The sequence below is a fragment of the Pelobates fuscus genome, chromosome 10 (assembly GCF_036172605.1).
Source record: "Pelobates fuscus isolate aPelFus1 chromosome 10, aPelFus1.pri, whole genome shotgun sequence".
Lineage (NCBI taxonomy): Eukaryota > Metazoa > Chordata > Amphibia > Anura > Pelobatidae > Pelobates > Pelobates fuscus.
Genome location: NC_086326.1, coordinates 36818478 through 36841377, shown reverse-complemented (window position 1 = coordinate 36841377; position 22900 = coordinate 36818478). Strand labels below are relative to the sequence as shown.

Sequence of the window (22900 nt, the reverse complement as noted above, 5' to 3'; positions counted from 1 at the left end):
TAGTGTGTGCCATTTAGGAGTAGGAGAACCTAAGTGCTTCAGTCCAGAGTATCAACCCCGTACAATTTGGTTGACTCTCAGGAATGGAGATCCTCAGGGGACCCTAATTAATAAGACGGTATTAGAATCCGTATATTCTTCAGGTGTTCTGCTATTTGATGCGTGTAAGGCGATATCAAGTGGTAGAAAGCCGTGGAATGTATGTGGGGATCTTAGATGGGAGAGAACGTATGGGTCTAACGATAAATATATTTGTCCCAGTAGTAAAAATAAATATGTAAGTCCTAGATGCCCAAATAGAGATTATAACTTTTGCCCATATTGGTCTTGTGTGGGGTGGGCAACTTGGGGACAGACAGCAGACAAGGATATGATTGTGACTAAGTTGCCTACCAATCCATACTGTAAGTCTATGGAATGCAATCCAATCCATATACTTATAAATAACCCCGACAAGTTCTTAGATAAATATGGTAATTTATTTGGGTTTCAAATATACGGGACGGGTTTAGATCCTGGGACAATATTGTTTATAGGGATAGAGACTGATACGGTAACCTCCCAAACTCATCAAGTATATCATTCCTTTTATGAAGAGATGAGCATAGATAATAAGATCCCCCATAATGCTAAAAACCTGTTCATAGATTTAGCCGAAAGTATTGCTGGTAGTCTTAATGTTACCAACTGCTATGTGTGTGGAGGTACTAACATGGAAGACCAATGGCCTTGGGAAGCAAAGGAGGTAATGTCCGGTTCTGAGGCAGTTGAACAATTAATATCTACACAAGCCGATTATCATATGAGTGTTAGAGGTAAATCTGAGTGGAGATTAAAGACCTCCATCATAGGTTATGTTTGCATAGCAAGGAAAGGAATGATGTATAATACTTCTGTAGGAGAATTAACTTGTCTAGGGCAAAAAGCTTATGATGGTGATACAAAGAATACAACTTGGTGGTCGGCTTCAAATGTCTCAGAACCATCTAGATACGCCAATTTAAAGGATGTGTGGTTTGATCTATCCATCACATCTAACTGGAGAGCCCCTGCAAATTTGTACTGGATCTGTGGTAAGAAAGCCTATTCGGAGTTGCCACAGGACTGGGAAGGGGCATGTGTGTTGGGTATGCTCAAACCATCCTTCTTCTTGTTACCTATTGAAACAGGTGAGACTTTAGGTGTTAAGGTGTATGATGTGAATCATAGGAAGAAAAGGGGACCCATAGAGATAGGTACCTGGGAAGATAATGAATGGCCTCCCCAGCGTATTATAGATTACTATGGGCCAGCCACGTGGGCAGAAGATGGTACCTTTGGTTATAGAACACCTATTTATATGCTCAACCGTATTATAAGATTACAGGCAGTGGTTGAGATCATTACTAACGAGACATCACAAGCGCTCAATCTTCTAGCGAAGCATAATACCAGGATGAGGACAGCAGTATACCAAAATAGATTAGCCTTGGATTACCTTTTGGCAGTAGAGGGAGGTGTATGTGGGAAGTTTAACCTGAGCAATTGCTGTCTTCAAATAGATGACGAAGGGCAAGCAATAGCTGAGCTTACTAGCCATATGGTTAAACTAGCGCATGTGCCTACTCAGGTTGGAAAGGGTACAATCCAAGTAGTTGGTTTGGTAGCTGGTATGAGTGGTTTGGAGGGCTTAAGGCAGTGGTAGGTGGAGTCCTACTGATTTTAATGTTGTGTCTACTCCTGCCGTGTCTTATACCCTTAGTAGTTAGGTCTGTGCAAAGCCTGATAGAAAATATAGCAGAGAGGAAGGCTGCTGCACAGATAATGGCAATTTATAAATATAAGGCTCTAGATCAAGGAGAACCAATGCAGGAAGACGAGTGTTGAAGATTCACATCATAGGATAAGTCTGGTCTGGTTCAAGGTAACTTGCGGTGTATGCAAACCAAGGTTAAGTGATGCCTCAAGTAATTGTGAAATATCAAGAGGCATCAAAGGGGGAAATGTGGTGGAATCTCGGTAAAAATAAATTTAGTAGGCTGAGATTACCACGTGGCATGTGTACGTGCATATGCTGACGTATCGATCAGTTGGTTGCACGAGGCAAGATACGATCAGTAGTGTACGGAGCATGTGCAAGAATACAGGATATAGTATTCCCCTCCTCCATTGTGCTGGACAAGCCATGCGGTCAAGCAGGAAGTTAATTCTTATTTGTATTGATTGGTCAAGAGAATGTGCGGGTGGAGCTTAATATGGGAGGAGTTATGTGCCTATATAGGGAGCCTGCACTATTGTCCGGGGCTCAGACCTTGCTGTATTTTGGTGACATTAGTCCCTCTGAGTCCCGATCGGTGATCCAATAAAGAATCTCTTCCTTCCTGAAGAAACCTGTGTCCATCTCTCTGTGCTTGGCTTCCGTCAGTTTCTCCGGTATCAATAATTCCCTTAAATTCGTGCCCCATTTTTTAAGATGGCATAGAGAGACCATTCCCAGCCATCTTTGTTGCAGGCAGAGTTTATGGATGGGTGACTGAGACTTACAGGGTTGTTTACTAAAATTAGAATTATCAGGAATTTAAAGTGAATTCAAATTTTAGGACCAAGAAATCTGACTCTAATTTCTATTTCAAGATCATGCTTCAGTCCACAAGTCAAAAGTGCTTTATCAGGACTGACAACACTCATAGTTAGTGTCAAAAATGTATTGTGCAAGGCATAAGAATATATAAGACAAGTTGTCTATGGATGTATACATTATCATCAACCAATGGCAATTAGTACACATACATAAAATCTAAAATAACTGCAATATTTCTGTGGAAATTGGAAAGTGGGCATTTCTAAGCAGAAAATGTATGGCTGTGTTTATACTGTAAGACTGTGCCTATTCTGGAAGTCCCGGCTTTGGAATCCGGTAAGTGACAGAAGGGGTTCGGGAAGTTGGGGGCAGACTGAACACTATAGGGAGCTATAGTTAAAAAAATAAAAATAAATGTTCTTCTCGCACTATAGTTCCCCTTTAACCCCCTTAAGGACACATGACATGTGTGACATGTCATGATTGCCTTTTATTCCAGAAGTTTGGTCCTTAAGGGGTTTAATGACCATGAATTTAAAGTGAATTTCACATTTTAGACCAATGTAAGTGAAATGGAAGCATAGCTGACTTGGGGATTTTTTTTTCCATTTTGGAATTAAATTTGAAATTCGCTTTGAATTTACTGTAGTAAATAACCCGGAAACCGAATCCACTTCGATTTGCGGACAATTCTCACGTTAGTGAAGTACCCCTCACGGTTACTCACTAAAATGAAAAATCAAATTGAAATATAAATGAATTTAGGACTAAAACAGCCCAATTTGGAAAAACAGGGATATTTACTAAAATGTGAATTTCAAAATTTAAGGCCAGAGTAGTCGAACTGAAACCAAAGCTGACTGGGAGAATTTTTCCAGTTCAGCTATTTTGACTTTACATTTGTAATTCCCCATTTTAGTAAATAACCCTGCAGGTAATTGCAGAGGGTTTCCCGCTGCCTGCACGCGTCGTGACGCCATGCGAGGATCCTCCCCACGTGACCGCGTGATACCCGCCAATCCCAACATGGCGGCCCGGATGCTGTCTCCATAGTGACGGTCGGAAGTCGGGCGGTCAGCTGGTACGGCTCGGTAAAGATGGCGGCAGAGGCTGAATACGAGTCGGTGCTATGTGTGAAACCGGAAATCAGCGTCTACCGGATCCCACCTCGAGCATCAAACCGGGGATACAGGTCTGTGGGCGGACAGACTGACAGCCAGCTACATAGACAGACTGAATGATAGCCAGCCACAAAGACAGCCAGCCAGCTACATAGACAGACTGAATGACAGCCAGCCACAAAGACAGACAGACAACTACATAGACAGACTGAATGACAGACAGACAGCCAGCCAGCCAACTACATAGACAGACTGAATGACAGACAGACAGCCAACTACATAGACAGACTGAATGACAGACAGACAGCCACAAAGACAGACAGACAACTACATAGACAGACTGAATGACAGACACAGCCGCAAAGACAGACAGCCAACTACATAGACAGACTGAATGACAGACATACATCCACAAAGACAGACAGACAATTACATAGACAGACTGAATGACAGACATACAGCCACAAAGACAGACAGCCAACTACATAGACAGACTGAATGACAGACATACAGCCACAAAGACAGACAGCCAACTACATAGACAGACTGAATGACAGACATACAGCCACAAAGACAGCCAGCCAACTACATAGACAGACTGAATGACAGACATACAGCCACAAAGACAGACAGCCAACTACATAGACAGACTGAATGACAGACATACAGCCACAAAGACAGACAGCCAACTACATAGACAGACTGAATGACAGACATACAGCCACAAAGACAGACAGCCAACTACATAGACAGACTGAATGACAGACATACAGCCACAAAGACAGACAGCCAACTACATAGACAGACTGAATGACAGACATACAGCCACAAAGACAGACAGCCAACTACATAGACAGACTGAATGACAGACATACAGCCACAAAGACAGACAGCCAACTACATAGACAGACTGAATGACAGACATACAGCCACAAAGACAGACAGCCAACTACATAGACAGACTGAATGACAGACATACAGCCACAAAGACAGACAGCCAACTACATAGACAGACTGAATGACAGACATACAGCCACAAAGACAGACAGCCAACTACATAGACAGACTGAATGACAGACATACAGCCACAAAGACAGACAGCCAACTACATAGACAGACTGAATGACAGACATACAGCCACAAAGACAGACAGCCAACTACATAGACAGACTGAATGACAGACATACAGCCACAAAGACAGACAGCCAACTACATAGACAGACTGAATGACAGACATACAGCCACAAAGACAGACAGCCAACTACATAGACAGACTGAATGACAGACATACAGCCACAAAGACAGACAGCCAACTACATAGACAGACTGAATGACAGACATACAGCCACAAAGACAGACAGCCAACTACATAGACAGACTGAATGACAGACATACAGCCACAAAGACAGACAGCCAACTACATAGACAGACTGAATGACAGACATACAGCCACAAAGACAGACAGCCAACTACATAGACAGACTGAATGACAGACATACAGCCACAAAGACAGACAGCCAACTACATAGACAGACTGAATGACAGACATACAGCCACAAAGACAGACAGCCAACTACATAGACAGACTGAATGACAGACATACAGCCACAAAGACAGACAGCCAACTACATAGACAGACTGAATGACAGACATACAGCCACAAAGACAGACAGCCAACTACATAGACAGACTGAATGACAGACATACAGCCACAAAGACAGACAGCCAACTACATAGACTGAATGACAGACATACAGCCACAAAGACAGACAGCCAATTACATAGACTGAATGACAGACATACAGCCACAAAGACAGACAGCCAACTACATTGACAGACATACAGCCACAAAGACAGACAGCCAACTACATTGACAGACATACAGCCACAAAGACAGACAGCCAACTACATTGACAGACATACAGCCACAAAGACAGACAGCCAACTACATAGACAGACTGAATGACAGACAGACAGCAAACTACATAGACAGACTGAATGACAGACACAAAGACAGGCAGACTGAATGACAGACACAAAGACAGGCAGACTGAATGACAGACACAAAGACAGGCAGACTGAATGACAGACAGCTAACTACATAGACAGACTGAATGACAGCCAGCCACAAAGACAGACAGACTGAATGACAGACACAGCCACAAAGACAGACAGACACCTACATAGACAGACTGAATGACAGCCACAGCCACAAAGACAGACAGACACCTACATAGACAGACTGAATGACAGACACAGCCACAAAGACAGACAGACACCTACATAGACAGACTGAATGACAGACACAGCCACAAAGACAGACGGACACCTACATAGACAGACTGAATGACAGCCAGCCACAAAGACAGACTAAATGACAGACATCCAGCCACAAAGACAGACTGCCAGCCAGCCACAAAGACAGACTGCCAGCCAGCCACAAAGACAGACTGCCAGCCAGCCACAAAGACAGACTGCCAGCCAGCCACAAAGACAGACTGCCAGCCAGCCACAAAGACAGACTGCCAGCCAGCCACAAAGACAGACTGCCAGCCAGCCACAAAGACAGACTGCCAGCCAGCCACAAAGACAGACTGCCAGCCAGCCACAAAGACAGACTGCCAGCCAGCCACAAAGACAGACTGCCAGCCAGCCACAAAGACAGACTGCCAGCCAGCCACAAAGACAGACTGCCAGCCAGCCACAAAGACAGACTGCCAGCCAGCCACAAAGACAGACTGCCAGCCAGCCACAAAGACAGACTGCCAGCCAGCCACAAAGACAGACTGCCAGCCAGCCACAAAGACAGACTGCCAGCCAGCCACAAAGACAGACTGCCAGCCAGCCACAAAGACAGACTGCCAGCCAGCCACAAAGACAGACTGCCAGCCAGCCACAAAGACAGACTGCCAGCCAGCCACAAAGACAGACTGCCAGCCAGCCACAAAGACAGACTGCCAGCCAGCCACAAAGACAGACTGCCAGCCAGCCACAAAGACAGACTGCCAGCCAGCCACAAAGACAGACTGCCAGCCAGCCACAAAGACAGACTGCCAGCCAGCCACAAAGACAGACTGCCAGCCAGCCACAAAGACAGACTGCCAGCCAGCCACAAAGACAGACTGCCAGCCAGCCACAAAGACAGACTGCCAGCCAGCCACAAAGACAGACTGCCAGCCAGCCACAAAGACAGACTGCCAGCCAGCCACAAAGACAGACTGCCAGCCAGCCACAAAGACAGACTGCCAGCCAGCCACAAAGACAGACTGCCAGCCAGCCACAAAGACAGACTGCCAGCCAGCCACAAAGACAGACTGCCAGCCAGCCACAAAGACAGACTGCCAGCCAGCCACAAAGACAGACTGCCAGCCAGCCACAAAGACAGACTGCCAGCCAGCCACAAAGACAGACTGCCAGCCAGCCACAAAGACAGACTGCCAGCCAGCCACAAAGACAGACTGCCAGCCAGCCACAAAGACAGACTGCCAGCCAGCCACAAAGACAGACTGCCAGCCAGCCAGCCACAAAGACAGACTGCCAGCCAGCCAGCCACAAAGACAGACTGCCAGCCAGCCAGCCACAAAGACAGACTGCCAGCCAGCCAGCCACAAAGACAGACTGCCAGCCAGCCAGCCACAAAGACAGACTGCCAGCCAGCCAGCCACAAAGACAGACTGCCAGCCAGCCAGCCACAAAGACAGACTGCCAGCCAGCCAGCCACAAAGACAGACTGCCAGCCAGCCAGCCACAAAGACAGACTGCCAGCCAGCCAGCCACAAAGACAGACTGCCAGCCAGCCAGCCACAAAGACAGACTGCCAGCCAGCCAGCCACAAAGACAGACTGCCAGCCAGCCAGCCACAAAGACAGACTGCCAGCCAGCCAGCCACAAAGACAGACTGCCAGCCAGCCAGCCACAAAGACAGACTGCCAGCCAGCCAGCCACAAAGACAGACTGCCAGCCAGCCAGCCACAAAGACAGACTGCCAGCCAGCCAGCCACAAAGACAGACTGCCAGCCAGCCAGCCACAAAGACAGACTGCCAGCCAGCCAGCCACAAAGACAGACTGCCAGCCAGCCAGCCACAAAGACAGACTGCCAGCCAGCCAGCCACAAAGACAGACTGCCAGCCAGCCAGCCACAAAGACAGACTGCCAGCCAGCCAGCCACAAAGACAGACTGCCAGCCAGCCAGCCACAAAGACAGACTGCCAGCCAGCCAGCCACAAAGACAGACTGCCAGCCAGCCAGCCACAAAGACAGACTGCCAGCCAGCCAGCCACAAAGACAGACTGCCAGCCAGCCAGCCACAAAGACAGACTGCCAGCCAGCCAGCCACAAAGACAGACTGCCAGCCAGCCAGCCACAAAGACAGACTGCCAGCCAGCCAGCCACAAAGACAGACTGCCAGCCAGCCAGCCACAAAGACAGACTGCCAGCCAGCCAGCCACAAAGACAGACTGCCAGCCAGCCAGCCACAAAGACAGACTGCCAGCCAGCCAGCCACAAAGACAGACTGCCAGCCAGCCAGCCACAAAGACAGACTGCCAGCCAGCCAGCCACAAAGACAGACTGCCAGCCAGCCAGCCACAAAGACAGACTGCCAGCCAGCCAGCCACAAAGACAGACTGCCAGCCAGCCAGCCACAAAGACAGACTGCCAGCCAGCCAGCCACAAAGACAGACTGCCAGCCAGCCAGCCACAAAGACAGACTGCCAGCCAGCCAGCCACAAAGACAGACTGCCAGCCAGCCAGCCACAAAGACAGACTGCCAGCCAGCCAGCCACAAAGACAGACTGCCAGCCAGCCAGCCACAAAGACAGACTGCCAGCCAGCCAGCCACAAAGACAGACTGCCAGCCAGCCAGCCACAAAGACAGACTGCCAGCCAGCCAGCCACAAAGACAGACTGCCAGCCAGCCAGCCACAAAGACAGACTGCCAGCCAGCCAGCCACAAAGACAGACTGCCAGCCAGCCAGCCACAAAGACAGACTGCCAGCCAGCCAGCCACAAAGACAGACTGCCAGCCAGCCAGCCACAAAGACAGACTGCCAGCCAGCCAGCCACAAAGACAGACTGCCAGCCAGCCAGCCACAAAGACAGACTGCCAGCCAGCCAGCCACAAAGACAGACTGCCAGCCAGCCAGCCACAAAGACAGACTGCCAGCCAGCCAGCCACAAAGACAGACTGCCAGCCAGCCAGCCACAAAGACAGACTGCCAGCCAGCCAGCCACAAAGACAGACTGCCAGCCAGCCAGCCACAAAGACAGACTGCCAGCCAGCCAGCCACAAAGACAGACTGCCAGCCAGCCAGCCACAAAGACAGACTGCCAGCCAGCCAGCCACAAAGACAGACTGCCAGCCAGCCAGCCACAAAGACAGACTGCCAGCCAGCCAGCCACAAAGACAGACTGCCAGCCAGCCAGCCACAAAGACAGACTGCCAGCCAGCCAGCCACAAAGACAGACTGCCAGCCAGCCAGCCACAAAGACAGACTGCCAGCCAGCCAGCCACAAAGACAGACTGCCAGCCAGCCAGCCACAAAGACAGACTGCCAGCCAGCCAGCCACAAAGACAGACTGCCAGCCAGCCAGCCACAAAGACAGACTGCCAGCCAGCCAGCCACAAAGACAGACTGCCAGCCAGCCAGCCACAAAGACAGACTGCCAGCCAGCCAGCCACAAAGACAGACTGCCAGCCAGCCAGCCACAAAGACAGACTGCCAGCCAGCCAGCCACAAAGACAGACTGCCAGCCAGCCAGCCACAAAGACAGACTGCCAGCCAGCCAGCCACAAAGACAGACTGCCAGCCAGCCAGCCACAAAGACAGACTGCCAGCCAGCCAGCCACAAAGACAGACTGCCAGCCAGCCAGCCACAAAGACAGACTGCCAGCCAGCCAGCCACAAAGACAGACTGCCAGCCAGCCAGCCACAAAGACAGACTGCCAGCCAGCCAGCCACAAAGACAGACTGCCAGCCAGCCAGCCACAAAGACAGACTGCCAGCCAGCCAGCCACAAAGACAGACTGCCAGCCAGCCAGCCACAAAGACAGACTGCCAGCCAGCCAGCCACAAAGACAGACTGCCAGCCAGCCAGCCACAAAGACAGACTGCCAGCCAGCCAGCCACAAAGACAGACTGCCAGCCAGCCAGCCACAAAGACAGACTGCCAGCCAGCCAGCCACAAAGACAGACTGCCAGCCAGCCAGCCACAAAGACAGACTGCCAGCCAGCCAGCCACAAAGACAGACTGCCAGCCAGCCAGCCACAAAGACAGACTGCCAGCCAGCCAGCCACAAAGACAGACTGCCAGCCAGCCAGCCACAAAGACAGACTGCCAGCCAGCCAGCCACAAAGACAGACTGCCAGCCAGCCAGCCACAAAGACAGACTGCCAGCCAGCCAGCCACAAAGACAGACTGCCAGCCAGCCAGCCACAAAGACAGACTGCCAGCCAGCCAGCCACAAAGACAGACTGCCAGCCAGCCAGCCACAAAGACAGACTGCCAGCCAGCCAGCCACAAAGACAGACTGCCAGCCAGCCAGCCACAAAGACAGACTGCCAGCCAGCCAGCCACAAAGACAGACTGCCAGCCAGCCAGCCACAAAGACAGACTGCCAGCCAGCCAGCCACAAAGACAGACTGCCAGCCAGCCAGCCACAAAGACAGACTGCCAGCCAGCCAGCCACAAAGACAGACTGCCAGCCAGCCAGCCACAAAGACAGACTGCCAGCCAGCCAGCCACAAAGACAGACTGCCAGCCAGCCAGCCACAAAGACAGACTGCCAGCCAGCCAGCCACAAAGACAGACTGCCAGCCAGCCAGCCACAAAGACAGACTGCCAGCCAGCCAGCCACAAAGACAGACTGCCAGCCAGCCAGCCACAAAGACAGACTGCCAGCCAGCCAGCCAGCCACAAAGACAGACTGCCAGCCAGCCAGCCAGCCACAAAGACAGACTGCCAGCCAGCCAGCCAGCCACAAAGACAGACTGCCAGCCAGCCAGCCAGCCACAAAGACAGACTGCCAGCCAGCCAGCCAGCCACAAAGACAGACTGCCAGCCAGCCAGCCAGCCACAAAGACAGACTGCCAGCCAGCCAGCCAGCCACAAAGACAGACTGCCAGCCAGCCAGCCAGCCACAAAGACAGACTGCCAGCCAGCCACAAAGACAGACTGCCAGCCAGCCACAAAGACAGACTGCCAGCCAGCCAGCCAGCCACAAAGACAGACTGCCAGCCAGCCAGCCAGCCACAAAGACAGACTGCCAGCCAGCCAGCCAGCCACAAAGACAGACTGCCAGCCAGCCAGCCAGCCACAAAGACAGACTGCCAGCCAGCCAGCCAGCCACAAAGACAGACTGCCAGCCAGCCAGCCAGCCACAAAGACAGACTGCCAGCCAGCCAGCCAGCCACAAAGACAGACTGCCAGCCAGCCAGCCAGCCACAAAGACAGACTGCCAGCCAGCCAGCCAGCCACAAAGACAGACTGCCAGCCAGCCAGCCAGCCACAAAGACAGACTGCCAGCCAGCCAGCCAGCCACAAAGACAGACTGCCAGCCAGCCAGCCAGCCACAAAGACAGACTGCCAGCCAGCCAGCCAGCCACAAAGACAGACTGCCAGCCAGCCAGCCAGCCACAAAGACAGACTGCCAGCCAGCCAGCCAGCCACAAAGACAGACTGCCAGCCAGCCAGCCAGCCACAAAGACAGACTGCCAGCCAGCCAGCCAGCCACAAAGACAGACTGCCAGCCAGCCAGCCACAAAGACAGACTGCCAGCCAGCCAGCCACAAAGACAGACTGCCAGCCAGCCAGCCACAAAGACAGACTGCCAGCCAGCCAGCCACAAAGACAGACTGCCAGCCAGCCAGCCACAAAGACAGACTGCCAGCCAGCCAGCCACAAAGACAGACTGCCAGCCAGCCAGCCACAAAGACAGACTGCCAGCCAGCCAGCCACAAAGACAGACTGCCAGCCAGCCAGCCACAAAGACAGACTGCCAGCCAGCCAGCCACAAAGACAGACTGCCAGCCAGCCAGCCACAAAGACAGACTGCCAGCCAGCCAGCCACAGAGACAGACTGCCAGCCAGCCAGCCACAGAGACAGACTGCCAGCCAGCCAGCCACAGAGACAGACTGCCAGCCAGCCAGCCACAGAGACAGACTGCCAGCCAGCCAGCCACAGAGACAGACTGCCAGCCAGCCAGCCACAGAGACAGACTGCCAGCCAGCCAGCCACAGAGACAGACTGCCAGCCAGCCAGCCACAGAGACAGACTGCCAGCCAGCCAGCCACAGAGACAGACTGCCAGCCAGCCAGCCACAGAGACAGACTGCCAGCCAGCCAGCCACAGAGACAGACTGCCAGCCAGCCACAGAGACAGACTGCCAGCCAGCCACAGAGACAGACTGCCAGCCAGCCACAGAGACAGACTGCCAGCCAGCCACAGAGACAGACTGCCAGCCAGCCACAGAGACAGACTGCCAGCCAGCCACAGAGACAGACTGCCAGCCAGCCACAGAGACAGACTGCCAGCCAGCCACAGAGACAGACTGCCAGCCAGCCACAGAGACAGACTGCCAGCCAGCCAGCCACAGAGACAGACTGCCAGCCAGCCAGCCACAGAGACAGACTGCCAGCCAGCCAGCCACAGAGACAGACTGCCAGCCAGCCAGCCACAGAGACAGACTGCCAGCCAGCCAGCCACAGAGACAGACTGCCAGCCAGCCAGCCACAGAGACAGACTGCCAGCCAGCCAGCCACAGAGACAGACTGCCAGCCAGCCAGCCACAGAGACAGACTGCCAGCCAGCCAGCCACAGAGACAGACTGCCAGCCAGCCAGCCACAGAGACAGACTGCCAGCCAGCCAGCCACAGAGACAGACTGCCAGCCAGCCAGCCACAGAGACAGACTGCCAGCCAGCCAGCCACAGAGACAGACTGCCAGCCAGCCAGCCACAGAGACAGACTGCCAGCCAGCCAGCCACAGAGACAGACTGCCAGCCAGCCAGCCACAGAGACAGACTGCCAGCCAGCCAGCCACAGAGACAGACTGCCAGCCAGCCAGCCACAGAGACAGACTGCCAGCCAGCCAGCCACAGAGACAGACTGCCAGCCAGCCAGCCACAGAGACAGACTGCCAGCCAGCCAGCCACAGAGACAGACTGCCAGCCAGCCAGCCACAGAGACAGACTGCCAGCCAGCCAGCCACAGAGACAGACTGCCAGCCAGCCAGCCACAGAGACAGACTGCCAGCCAGCCAGCCACAGAGACAGACTGCCAGCCAGCCAGCCACAGAGACAGACTGCCAGCCAGCCAGCCACAGAGACAGACTGCCAGCCAGCCAGCCACAGAGACAGACTGCCAGCCAGCCAGCCACAGAGACAGACTGACTGCCAGCCAGCCAGCCACAGAGACAGACTGACTGCCAGCCAGCCAGCCACAGAGACAGACTGACTGCCAGCCAGCCAGCCACAGAGAAAGACTGACTGCCAGCCAGCCAGCCACAGAGAAAGACTGACTGCCAGCCAGCCACAGAGAAAGACTGACTGCCAGCCAGCCACAGAGAAAGACTGACTGCCAGCCAGCCACAGAGAAAGACTGACTGCCAGCCAGCCACAGAGAAAGACTGACTGCCAGCCAGCCACAAAGACTGACTGCCAGCCAGCCACAAAGACTGACTGCCAGCCAGCCACAGAGACTGCCAGCCAGCCACAGAGACTGCCTGAATGACAGAAAGCCAACCACATAGAAAGACAGCCAACCACATAGAAAGACAGCCAACCACATAGAAAGACAGCCAACCACATAGAAAGACAGCCAGCCACATAGAAAGACAGCCAGCCACGTTGACTGACTGACAGCCAGCCACGTTGACTGACTGACAGCCAGCCACGTTGACTGACTGACAGCCAGCCACATTGGAGGCCAGTCTCGCAGACAGATTTCCAGCCACAAAGGCAGCCAGTCCCACATACAGACAGCCAGTCTTACAGACAGGCATTCAGCTACATAGGAGGCGAATGTCACGGACAGACAGAGAGACATCCAGCAACATAGGCAGTCGGTCTTACAGACAGACTTGCAGCCACACAGGCAGACAGACAAACATCTGGCCACATAAACATTCAGTCTCGCAGACAGACAGGCAGCCAGTCTCACACATTGATATCCAGTCTCACAGACAGCCAATCTCAGAGACAGAAATCCAGTTTTTCTGACAGACAGCCAGTTTCACCAACAGACTCCCAGCCACGTAAGCTGCCAGTCTCACAGTTAAACATCCAGCTACAGAGGAGGCCAATGTCACGGACAGACAGAGAGACATCCAGATGCAAACACAGCCAGTCTAACATACAGACATGCAGCCACATAGACAGCCAGTCTCACGGAAAGACTGGTTGGAGTGGATAGACAAACAGGTTTTGGATCAGCGCTTAGTGGCCAGTTGGAAGCTTAAGATAAATTGAGAGTAGGCCGCTACTTAAGGGTATAATGTTCCCTCACAGGCCATCAAAGAGAATAGAGTACAGAAAATAAAAGTTAGGTTGCTCCACAGTAAAAACAATAATATAATGATGTAAAACCAAAGGAATACTTACATACAAAATGTAATAAATGGGAAATAGAATTGTCCTGGTTAAAAGACATATAGTTAAAAAGTCCAACTTGACTGAGAAACTTGGGTGAGATATGGATCTGTTCGTCGTAAAGATTCTGAGGTAGTCGGATATTCGGGTTCCGTTGGAACATGCAAATGAAAAGAAACTCCAATAGTGTAATCTGTATCAGGTAATAAAACAGAGGAGCTTAACAGCAGTGGTGATACTCCTACTCACCTTTTAGAGAGCTAGTTCAAGCTCAGGTGTAGCTAGCAATCAGTGGCATTGATCCCTCCAAAAAGTGTGCACAAACACCATAATAGACCAATCGAGTTGCCACTTCAAACCTTGGTTAGACGGTATCCCTAAATGTCAATTCCTTCGCCTTTATCGTCACTGCTCTCAAACTAATGATTTTTTAACCCAATCTACCTCATTAAAGAATAAGTTCATTGAGAAAAATCTGTTAAAATAATAATAATTTTATATTGCTCGAATCTGCATAAAAGCACCTCCATGAGATAAAAATAGGATTTAGTTACACGTTATGGCTGGGGCATGCAAGCAACCATTTAACTGGTATGTACATTGATTTATTATCATATAGCATTTATATACGTTATACACACACATCCAGCCATATAGACAGCCAGTGTCACAGACCGAGAGACAGACAGACATCCAGCTATATAGACATATACAATTGATAGGGGTAATCCAGCTCATGTCCTGCTGACTTCCTAATCAGTGGAAAATGGCTGTCTCCCTGCTAATAACTCTCCCCTTGTCTGGATGAAAAGTGAAGAAGTGATTTTATCTGACAATGGGCTTATTTTCCCTCCAGGGCTTCAGACTGGAAACTGGACCAGCCAGACTGGACTGGGAGAATGCGACTTACCTCCAAGGGGAAAGTAGCTTTTATTAAACTGGAGGACAAAGTGTCAGGTATGTGTAGCCATAGCAGTTTACATGAATGCCCTGTGACAACTGATCCCTATCAACTTGAAGAGCTGAATCATGTTCCCACTTTTCCAGTTATTCGCCAGGTCCCTCCTCTAACTCCTAAAACTTCCTCTGTGCTACTTCCCTGCATGAACATGAAGATCTAATGTTTTAATCACTATTTCATTTCTAAACCTGTGTAGACATGCTCTCTGTTGCACAGTGTTTATAGTGTGTTACATTATGGCGTACATCACTTAAGTGGGTATTGTGAAAAGATACCAAAGAAATTGCAAAATTTGCACCTAAGTAATAAGCGTGGAAAAAGTCTCAAAATTTTGGCCTAAAATTTGCATCTCCCTCGTCAGCCTGTATTATCCGGTTTAGCGAGTAAAACCTGTAGAATTTTACTACTGTTCATTGTCTGCAGAATCACAAGCAATCATACCCTATGTCATTTTAGTTTGTTAGATAGAACACATTGTATTCATCAAGTACCAGGCAATAGTTCACACAACAAATTGTTTACTAAAGTGAAGTGAAATTGCTTTCCTCAATTTGTTTATATTATTATTATTATTATTAAGTTATTTATATAGCATACTAGGATGATTCAGCGTTAGATGTTTTCCAAAATGTATTATAATGTTAACATTATTACGTTGGAAGAATTGTTCGCTGAGCATTTTTTGGGGGGGTTTGCCAAGCTAGTGCCACGTACATCATTTGTGACCATATAAAAAGTCACAAATCCATGTAATACGCGAAGTAGCAAGTAAACTGCGATAACCTATCTTATTGAAAATACACGACAGCCTGTTACTACAAATTATTTATTTTTTTTCCCCCCAAAATGATCCACCCACATTACTTCCACTTACGTTAAGTTATGAGATGGTTTTTAAAGCACATGTGCAGTGTTGACCAATGCAAGTTAAATGGAAGCTGCTTAAAGTGTATAACAAATGCTTGAGGGACTCTTGCTTGTTAAGGTGCATGCACTTGTTCAGTTCACCCATATACACTGAAAGGATATAGATGATTAGTTAGAACACTGGAATTGGAATGGTCTTGCAAAACATTTAGAAATTGGAGCTTTTTATTACCGTATATTTTTCCTGAGTAATCTAGTCCTTTAGAACCTACTGATTACATCTTTGTAGCACAAGGCCCAATCTATTGCTCACAATGCTTTCCACTTCATTTCTCTAACACTTGGTACAGCAGGACACATTCTATATAGTGCTTTTCTTTGACCATTCAACTTTGACAGACACAAAACTGTACCTGAACCCGTCCTACTGCCCCTACCTTGGCTTTCTAATGTTTGGTATTATTTACAATCTGTCAGGTGAACTCTTTGCTCAAGCGCCAGTGGATCAGTTTCCTGGACTCGCAGTGGAAACAGTGACCGATTCGAGCCGTTACTTTGTAATCAGGATTCAGGATGGAAATGGTGAGTCACTGCGATACCAGATATAGCATGATATTGGTAGGACTGGATGAAGATATAATTGGAGGGTTTAGTAACACGAACAACGAAATGGTCTGGTCAGGGACTCCCAAGAAGGGGAAATGAGAATAGATATAGTGTTTGGCATTTGCAGTTATTTCTTAATTGGGAAGATAGCCAGAGACAAAAATGTGTGAGATAGCAGAAAAAAAATGGACAACCTGAAGTGATCATTTAGGGGAGTCTTGGTACTTGCTTAGATTTTGAGTACTTCTCACCAAAATAGATTGAAGAAACACTCTGGGCACCAATACCACTTAAGTTTATTTAATGGGTACTGGTCTCATTCTTGCTAAGTTAAGGAAACACTTGGGCACCAACACAGCTTGAGGTGCATTTCATAGATTTGGAATCATGGTCACAGTGTATTTTACTTTAGTCCAAAGCTCTTAGTTTTGCTTATTGCTACAAAATAGATATGAGATTTATAATTTCAATTTTAGGGAGAAGTGCATTTATTGGCATTGGCTTTGCTGATCGGGGAGATGCCTTTGACTTCAATGTTTCTCTTCAGGATCATTTCAAGTAAGTTTGGTGTACCACTTCTCAAGGATGAAACCCAGCATGTCCCATTATCATATCAACCATTGCAATTATCTATTAAATCTTATCCTGCTACAGGTGGGTAAAGCAGGAGTCTGACATGTCTAAGGAACCTCAGGGGCAAGACAATCACCCTAAGCTGGACTTGGGGTTTAAAGAAGGCCAGACAATCAAGCTGAATATTGGGGTATGTATTTGACCATGTTATAATTAAATATAATATTTTTTGCAGTTTGATCATCTTGTACTTCCCTCCATTTTTTTGTTGCCGTTTATTACAGTTTACTTATTGCCATTCCCTGTATCTTTACCGCTTTGATTTTTCTGTTTAGAATATAAAGAAGAAGGATGGCTCCTGCAAACCTCGGGGAAACGCAGGAGCTGGGGGTATTGGGCTGCTCCCTCCCCCTCCTGGGGGTAAAATATCAGTACCCCCTGTTCCTGTCTCTCATTCAGTACCTGTTGCAAATCATGTCACTCCTCCGCCTTTGCAGCCTGGAAATACCTCACCAAGCCCAGGTAACTCCCATCTTTAGCCTTGTTAGTCTGGAAATTATCACCTTTTATCCAATTTTTGCTTAATTTAGTCCAGGTCTCTTGATTTAAACCATGGAAACCTAGCATCTAGTCAACAAAGGTGAACATTCCTTCTCATCCCCTTACTGAACCATCTGCCTGCACTTGTTTGTTTTTCCAACTTCACTTTTGACCGATTCCCACACTTGTGGTTACTGCACCAACCAATGCCTTTCTCTCATAACTGTGGCTCCTTTCGTTACTAAACGAAAGGCTCCACATTGGGATGCATTAAGTCAATGCATCTCTAAAATGAGATTCTGATTGCCACGAATGCACACTAAGCAAGGAATTACCTGAGATCACCTGTACTGATGATCTCAGCCTTAGGGGGGACTGCGGCTAGACAGGTGTGCCTGGAGCTATAAGGTAAGTACATTTCTTTATTTAATGGCTTGGGGGAGGGAGGTTCTAATCCATATAGCTAGTTAACATTCGTAATATATGTTTGTATTCCTAATGTTAGTGTTCCAGTTGTTACAAGGGTGAGAGTGTTTATTTAACTCCAATTTCAGTAGCTCCTATAGATAAACATATTACACAGTGCCACCTGTTGGTATGTTTACATATTTCGGCCTGAGCTATTTATTCTGTGCAGTGAGTAGTCAATATCATGAGTTAATCACTCATTCAATAATTAAAAAAAAAAAAAACTTATGTATAAAGAAACAGATAAAATTAATAACCACCTCTGATCACCCTTCTGCTCCCCCCGTACCCAAATCCTGCCTTCCCCCAAACAATAACAAATATGAAATTACTCACAAAGAAACATAATGCAGGGTAAGGTTGGAAAAAAATATGTATTTTAATTTAAGATCAAAATGCACAAAAGCAAAATATACAATATGTGTTGTCTCGAATACACAATACATGCCAGTCCACGCACACCAATAAGCTCACTAGAGTATTTCTATGTCAAAGATACTAAACAGTTGCTCAAATATGTATCCACCGCCTAAGCAGTGTATATATAAGCAACACTACAAAAGCTATCAACAAATATTCACGTTAAATGTAATTATCAATCTAATCTACTGGTTGATATTGGCGACAAAAGGGGTGTAAATTATAAAGAGAAGACATAAGTACTTTTTGCATACATATAAAGTCTGTTCGGTGTCTTGTAGGTAGAAGTAGAGTGAGTCAAAAAGATCCCTTTGCAATATGCAATACAAAATGTACAAATAAAACAAGGAGAAACGGGGAAAAGATGCAGACAAATCCGATACGTACGCTTTAGGCTGCCTTCCCTGATAATTTGGGGGGCTGAGCTGCTCACACACAGGTGCAGGACTTGTGTATGTCCACAGAAGGAATTCGTTCGTAGAGGTATGCAAACAAAATTTTATTCAGAGAAATTAAACTGCAGAAAAGACAAAGTGCGTCTTCTAATTTAAAAAAAAAACAAAAAACGATTCTACGCATTTCTTCCTCAGAACTTCCTCAGGCACTGCAGATAAAATTCTAGCTTTTAAACCAAATTTAAATCCACAAATGGCATAAATACCCTCATGCCAAAGTCTCCTCAGTGTCTCCTCATTTGTCCTGCACCTGTGGGAGTGAGCAGCTCAGATCCCCAAATTATCGGGGGAGGCACCCTAAAGCATTCATATTTGTCTGCATCTTGTGATTTGCAATCTGATTAGCAGTGTTATACTATTGTGATTTTCATTTCCTACAGATTTGAGCCTCAGTCCTGTTTTTTTGTGTATGTTTCAATGTAACAGGTCATAGGGAATGACTCTTGGAATGCTGCCACATTTTTAAACTATTTGAGCAGAGGAGCCCAAAAGGTAGATCCCCAGATGTTGTAGAACTACAACTCCAATGAAGCTTTGCACGGCTTTTTGAAGAACAAAGCATCATGGAAGCTGTAGTTTTAAACTATCTGGGGATCTACCTTTTGGGCACCCATGTATTAGTGTTTCTGATTTTATAATTGGTAGTGGAAAAATAATTTGTATTGTAATATACAGTCCACTAAGGTTACACATAACGTTTTAATACATTCGGTTTGAAAAAGCAATCAAACTATTCAGCAACAAAGTTGGAAGTATACGTGAGCAGTGCACTTTGAGTTGAAACTCAAAAAAGTCACACAGCTTCTCTATATAATGAAGAAAGTAAACTGCAAAGATCATGGATGGGAATAAATTAAATTGGCAGTGTTAAAGTTGGAAAAGCATCATTGGAGTTGTTGTTCTCCACACTCTCCAGCAGCTAGAAATATCTACCTTTTCACATCCCAAGTGTAGACTCTCCATAGATGCATTATTTTGCAAGTGAGGACTATGTAGGTTCTTAAAATGATCCAAACCCAGAAATAAATTCTGTAAACCAGGAAGTGTGTGGAAATGTACATTTAAAGATAAACGAACTGTAAGCATTCTCCAAATCTTCAGGAAATTTTAGCCCGAAAGAGCAAAGCTGGAAAATTAGCAAGCATCTAAATTTAATAACATAACAATTTACTAATTGGACCCGATGTTTAGAAATAATTTTTCATGCGTACAATGTTCACATACTGTATTTTCAAAATTGTTCATATATCCGAGTGGACAGAGTGGTTGTCTATTTGCCCTTTTTGTTTATTTCTTCTCCTTTTCATCATTTTGATTATTTTTAAATTTTGTTGAAGTTAAAAGAACATAAAGTTACCTATGGCCTATAAGTGAACTGTATGTTTGCAAACTGAATTCTTGTTCTTCCTCCACTTTAACCTACAGGACACTTTGAATGAACTTTATACACATGACATATACAAAGGTGAACTTTGTTTTCTCTGTACAACTCTGTACTCAACTGTTATCTGTAGGATACTCCAATAAAAAGGTTTAACAGTGTGGCTGAGATCCAGATATATTATATTGTCTAGCACTTGTTTATTTTTAATGTGAGCTTCCTTTCTGTTCCATTCTATAACATTGTTTTGGACTATATGCTGTTGTTGACACATTCGATTTGTATAAATTTCAATGTATTTTTGCATTAAAGTATGTTTCTAAATGTTTCTGGCATTAATGCTTCCTGATGTGACGCTATAGGCCTCTAATCTGATGTTACATATTACAACTCTTATCTTTTCAGACATTCTACTAGATCTGGGTTCGCCGGCCCCAGCACCCAATACAGTCTCAGCCACATCATCGGACCTGTGGGGTGATTTCAATACTGCAGGCAGGTGAGAAGGCTGATTGAAAGTAAGCAAAGTACCCGATCTGGGTAAATTATTCTAAAAGTGATTGATTTCTCCTGTAGAAAGGGTCTTTATTTGTCCAGGCTATGAAAAGGTTAGTCAGAGATCTGACAGAACCTGTTGGCATCCTACAGCTACATAACATTTTGCCCAGCCAATGACTAATATCTGTTTCCCCCTTTATACTATGATCTCCCCTACTCTCAATTGTTTCTCCCCTGTCTGTGATCTCTCTCTTTCATGTAGCATGTATGTCCTTCTCCTTTCCCAGCAGTCTGTCCTCTCAAGGCCCGCAGTCCTCTAGCTGGGTTCAGTTTTAAACGCTGATGCAAGACACTTCCCTTCTTTCTTCTGAAGAGCGGCACACTCCCTTCCCGCCAACAGACAGCAGCAGCTCCGTTCCGTGTCATTGTGATGTTTCCTCATTATTGGGCTGCGTTGGAAACGGCGGTGATCATGTGATATGCTGTCAGAGTGGCATCTCCTCTCACTCTCTGCAACCCCTCCCCCACATTGTTTACAGCTGTCTTACCAGTGAACCCCGCATGTATCCCTGCCTTTCCATACCAAGCCTTTCTGTGTTTTCTGCATCCTGTTTTTACCCTCTATATCTACACAGGTAATTATTTTTCCCTACTATGGCTGTATCTTCCCTTATTCCTAGCCTGTGACACTACGTTTCCCTGATGTAGATAGACAGGTGCATGAATCTCCTCTCACACCCATTGATATCATTCCTTGCCCTGTGGCATTGTTTTCCTGCCCGGGTGATATCCACGTTGTCCTTTGTAGAGAGGTGTAGACGGTGCTGCTGCGCACTCTGAGGTGTGTGTCCCCTCCCCTTCCTAACCCCCCCCCCCCTCCGACGTCCCCATTTTCTTTTTGTTTTAAGTGGTTAAATGCTGCCACAAATGGTCTTTTTGGGAGGATGAGACTCAGACCCTCTGGCACTGCCATGGTTAATGCTCCTCGTGTTTCTGTGTTTTGTCCTGTAGCCATGAAATGTATTTATTATCTAGTGATTCAAACGAAGGAGTAAACTGTATATAATAAACAATCTGTACCATTACCGAGATTACCGAGATTCTTGTAGCTTAATTCAACAATATTCTAGTACTAACACTAGACCTACCTGTACCACACATTATTCTTCCAGGGCTAACACTAGACCTGCCTGCATCACACATTACCCTTCCTCTACTAACACTAGACCTGCCTGCATCACACGTTATTCTTTCAGGGCTAACACTAGACCTGCCTGCATCACACATTACTCCTCCAGGACTCACAGTAGACTTGCCTACATCACACGTTATTCCTCCAGGGCTAAAACTAGACCTGCCTGCATCACACGTTATTCCTCCAGTACTAACACTAGATCTGCCTGCCTTTCACAACTTCTACTACTACTGATAGTAAATCAGGCTGCAGGTGGTATTTTAATACTACACCTTCTTGCATTAATAACACTGCTTTCAGCTGTACATTATTCCAGTATTCACCTGATCTCAACATCTCTTCCAATCCTGTATGAAAGTTTATCCAGCTGGTAACATCATCACATTTACAGTGTTTATACCCCAGATTATTGGGTAACTTGTTTTGGTATTGATGCGTCACATGACCATGTTATACGCTATTCTGGTATTAATACTGCACCTGACTGTGGAGTGCTGTAGTATTACTACACCTGATTGGGGTATGTTGTACTACACCAGATTGTGGAGTGCTGTTCGTTTTATGTCACATCTGACACGGGAGCACTTTATGATTATATTCCGTGAGTATTCCGTTACAGTCAGGTGTAGGATGAATACTGTAACACACCCTCTGTAAGTGTTAAGACT

At 47.5% G+C, this 22900-nt stretch overlaps 1 protein-coding gene across 3 annotated transcripts; it reads left to right on the top strand.

The window, feature by feature from the left end:
• The first annotated feature begins 3616 nt into the window (after nt 1-3616).
• On the top strand, nt 3617-22122 carry NECAP1 (NECAP endocytosis associated 1). Of its 3 annotated transcripts, none has more exons than XM_063434069.1 (8): nt 3617-3752; nt 15125-15225; nt 16574-16678; nt 17179-17260; nt 17357-17465; nt 17611-17797; nt 20945-21038; nt 21328-22122. In XM_063434069.1, the coding sequence occupies exons 1-8, from the start codon at nt 3658-3660 to the stop codon at nt 21371-21373; spliced, it is 819 nt and encodes a 272-aa protein (XP_063290139.1). In that variant the 5' UTR covers nt 3617-3657; the 3' UTR covers nt 21374-22122. The 3 variants fall into 3 exon arrangements, with proteins under 3 accessions (XP_063290139.1, XP_063290138.1, XP_063290140.1); XM_063434068.1 differs by having other exon boundaries at nt 21325-22122; XM_063434070.1 differs by having other exon boundaries at nt 20945-21057; nt 21325-22122.
• Nucleotides 22123-22900: the final 778 nt, after the last annotated feature.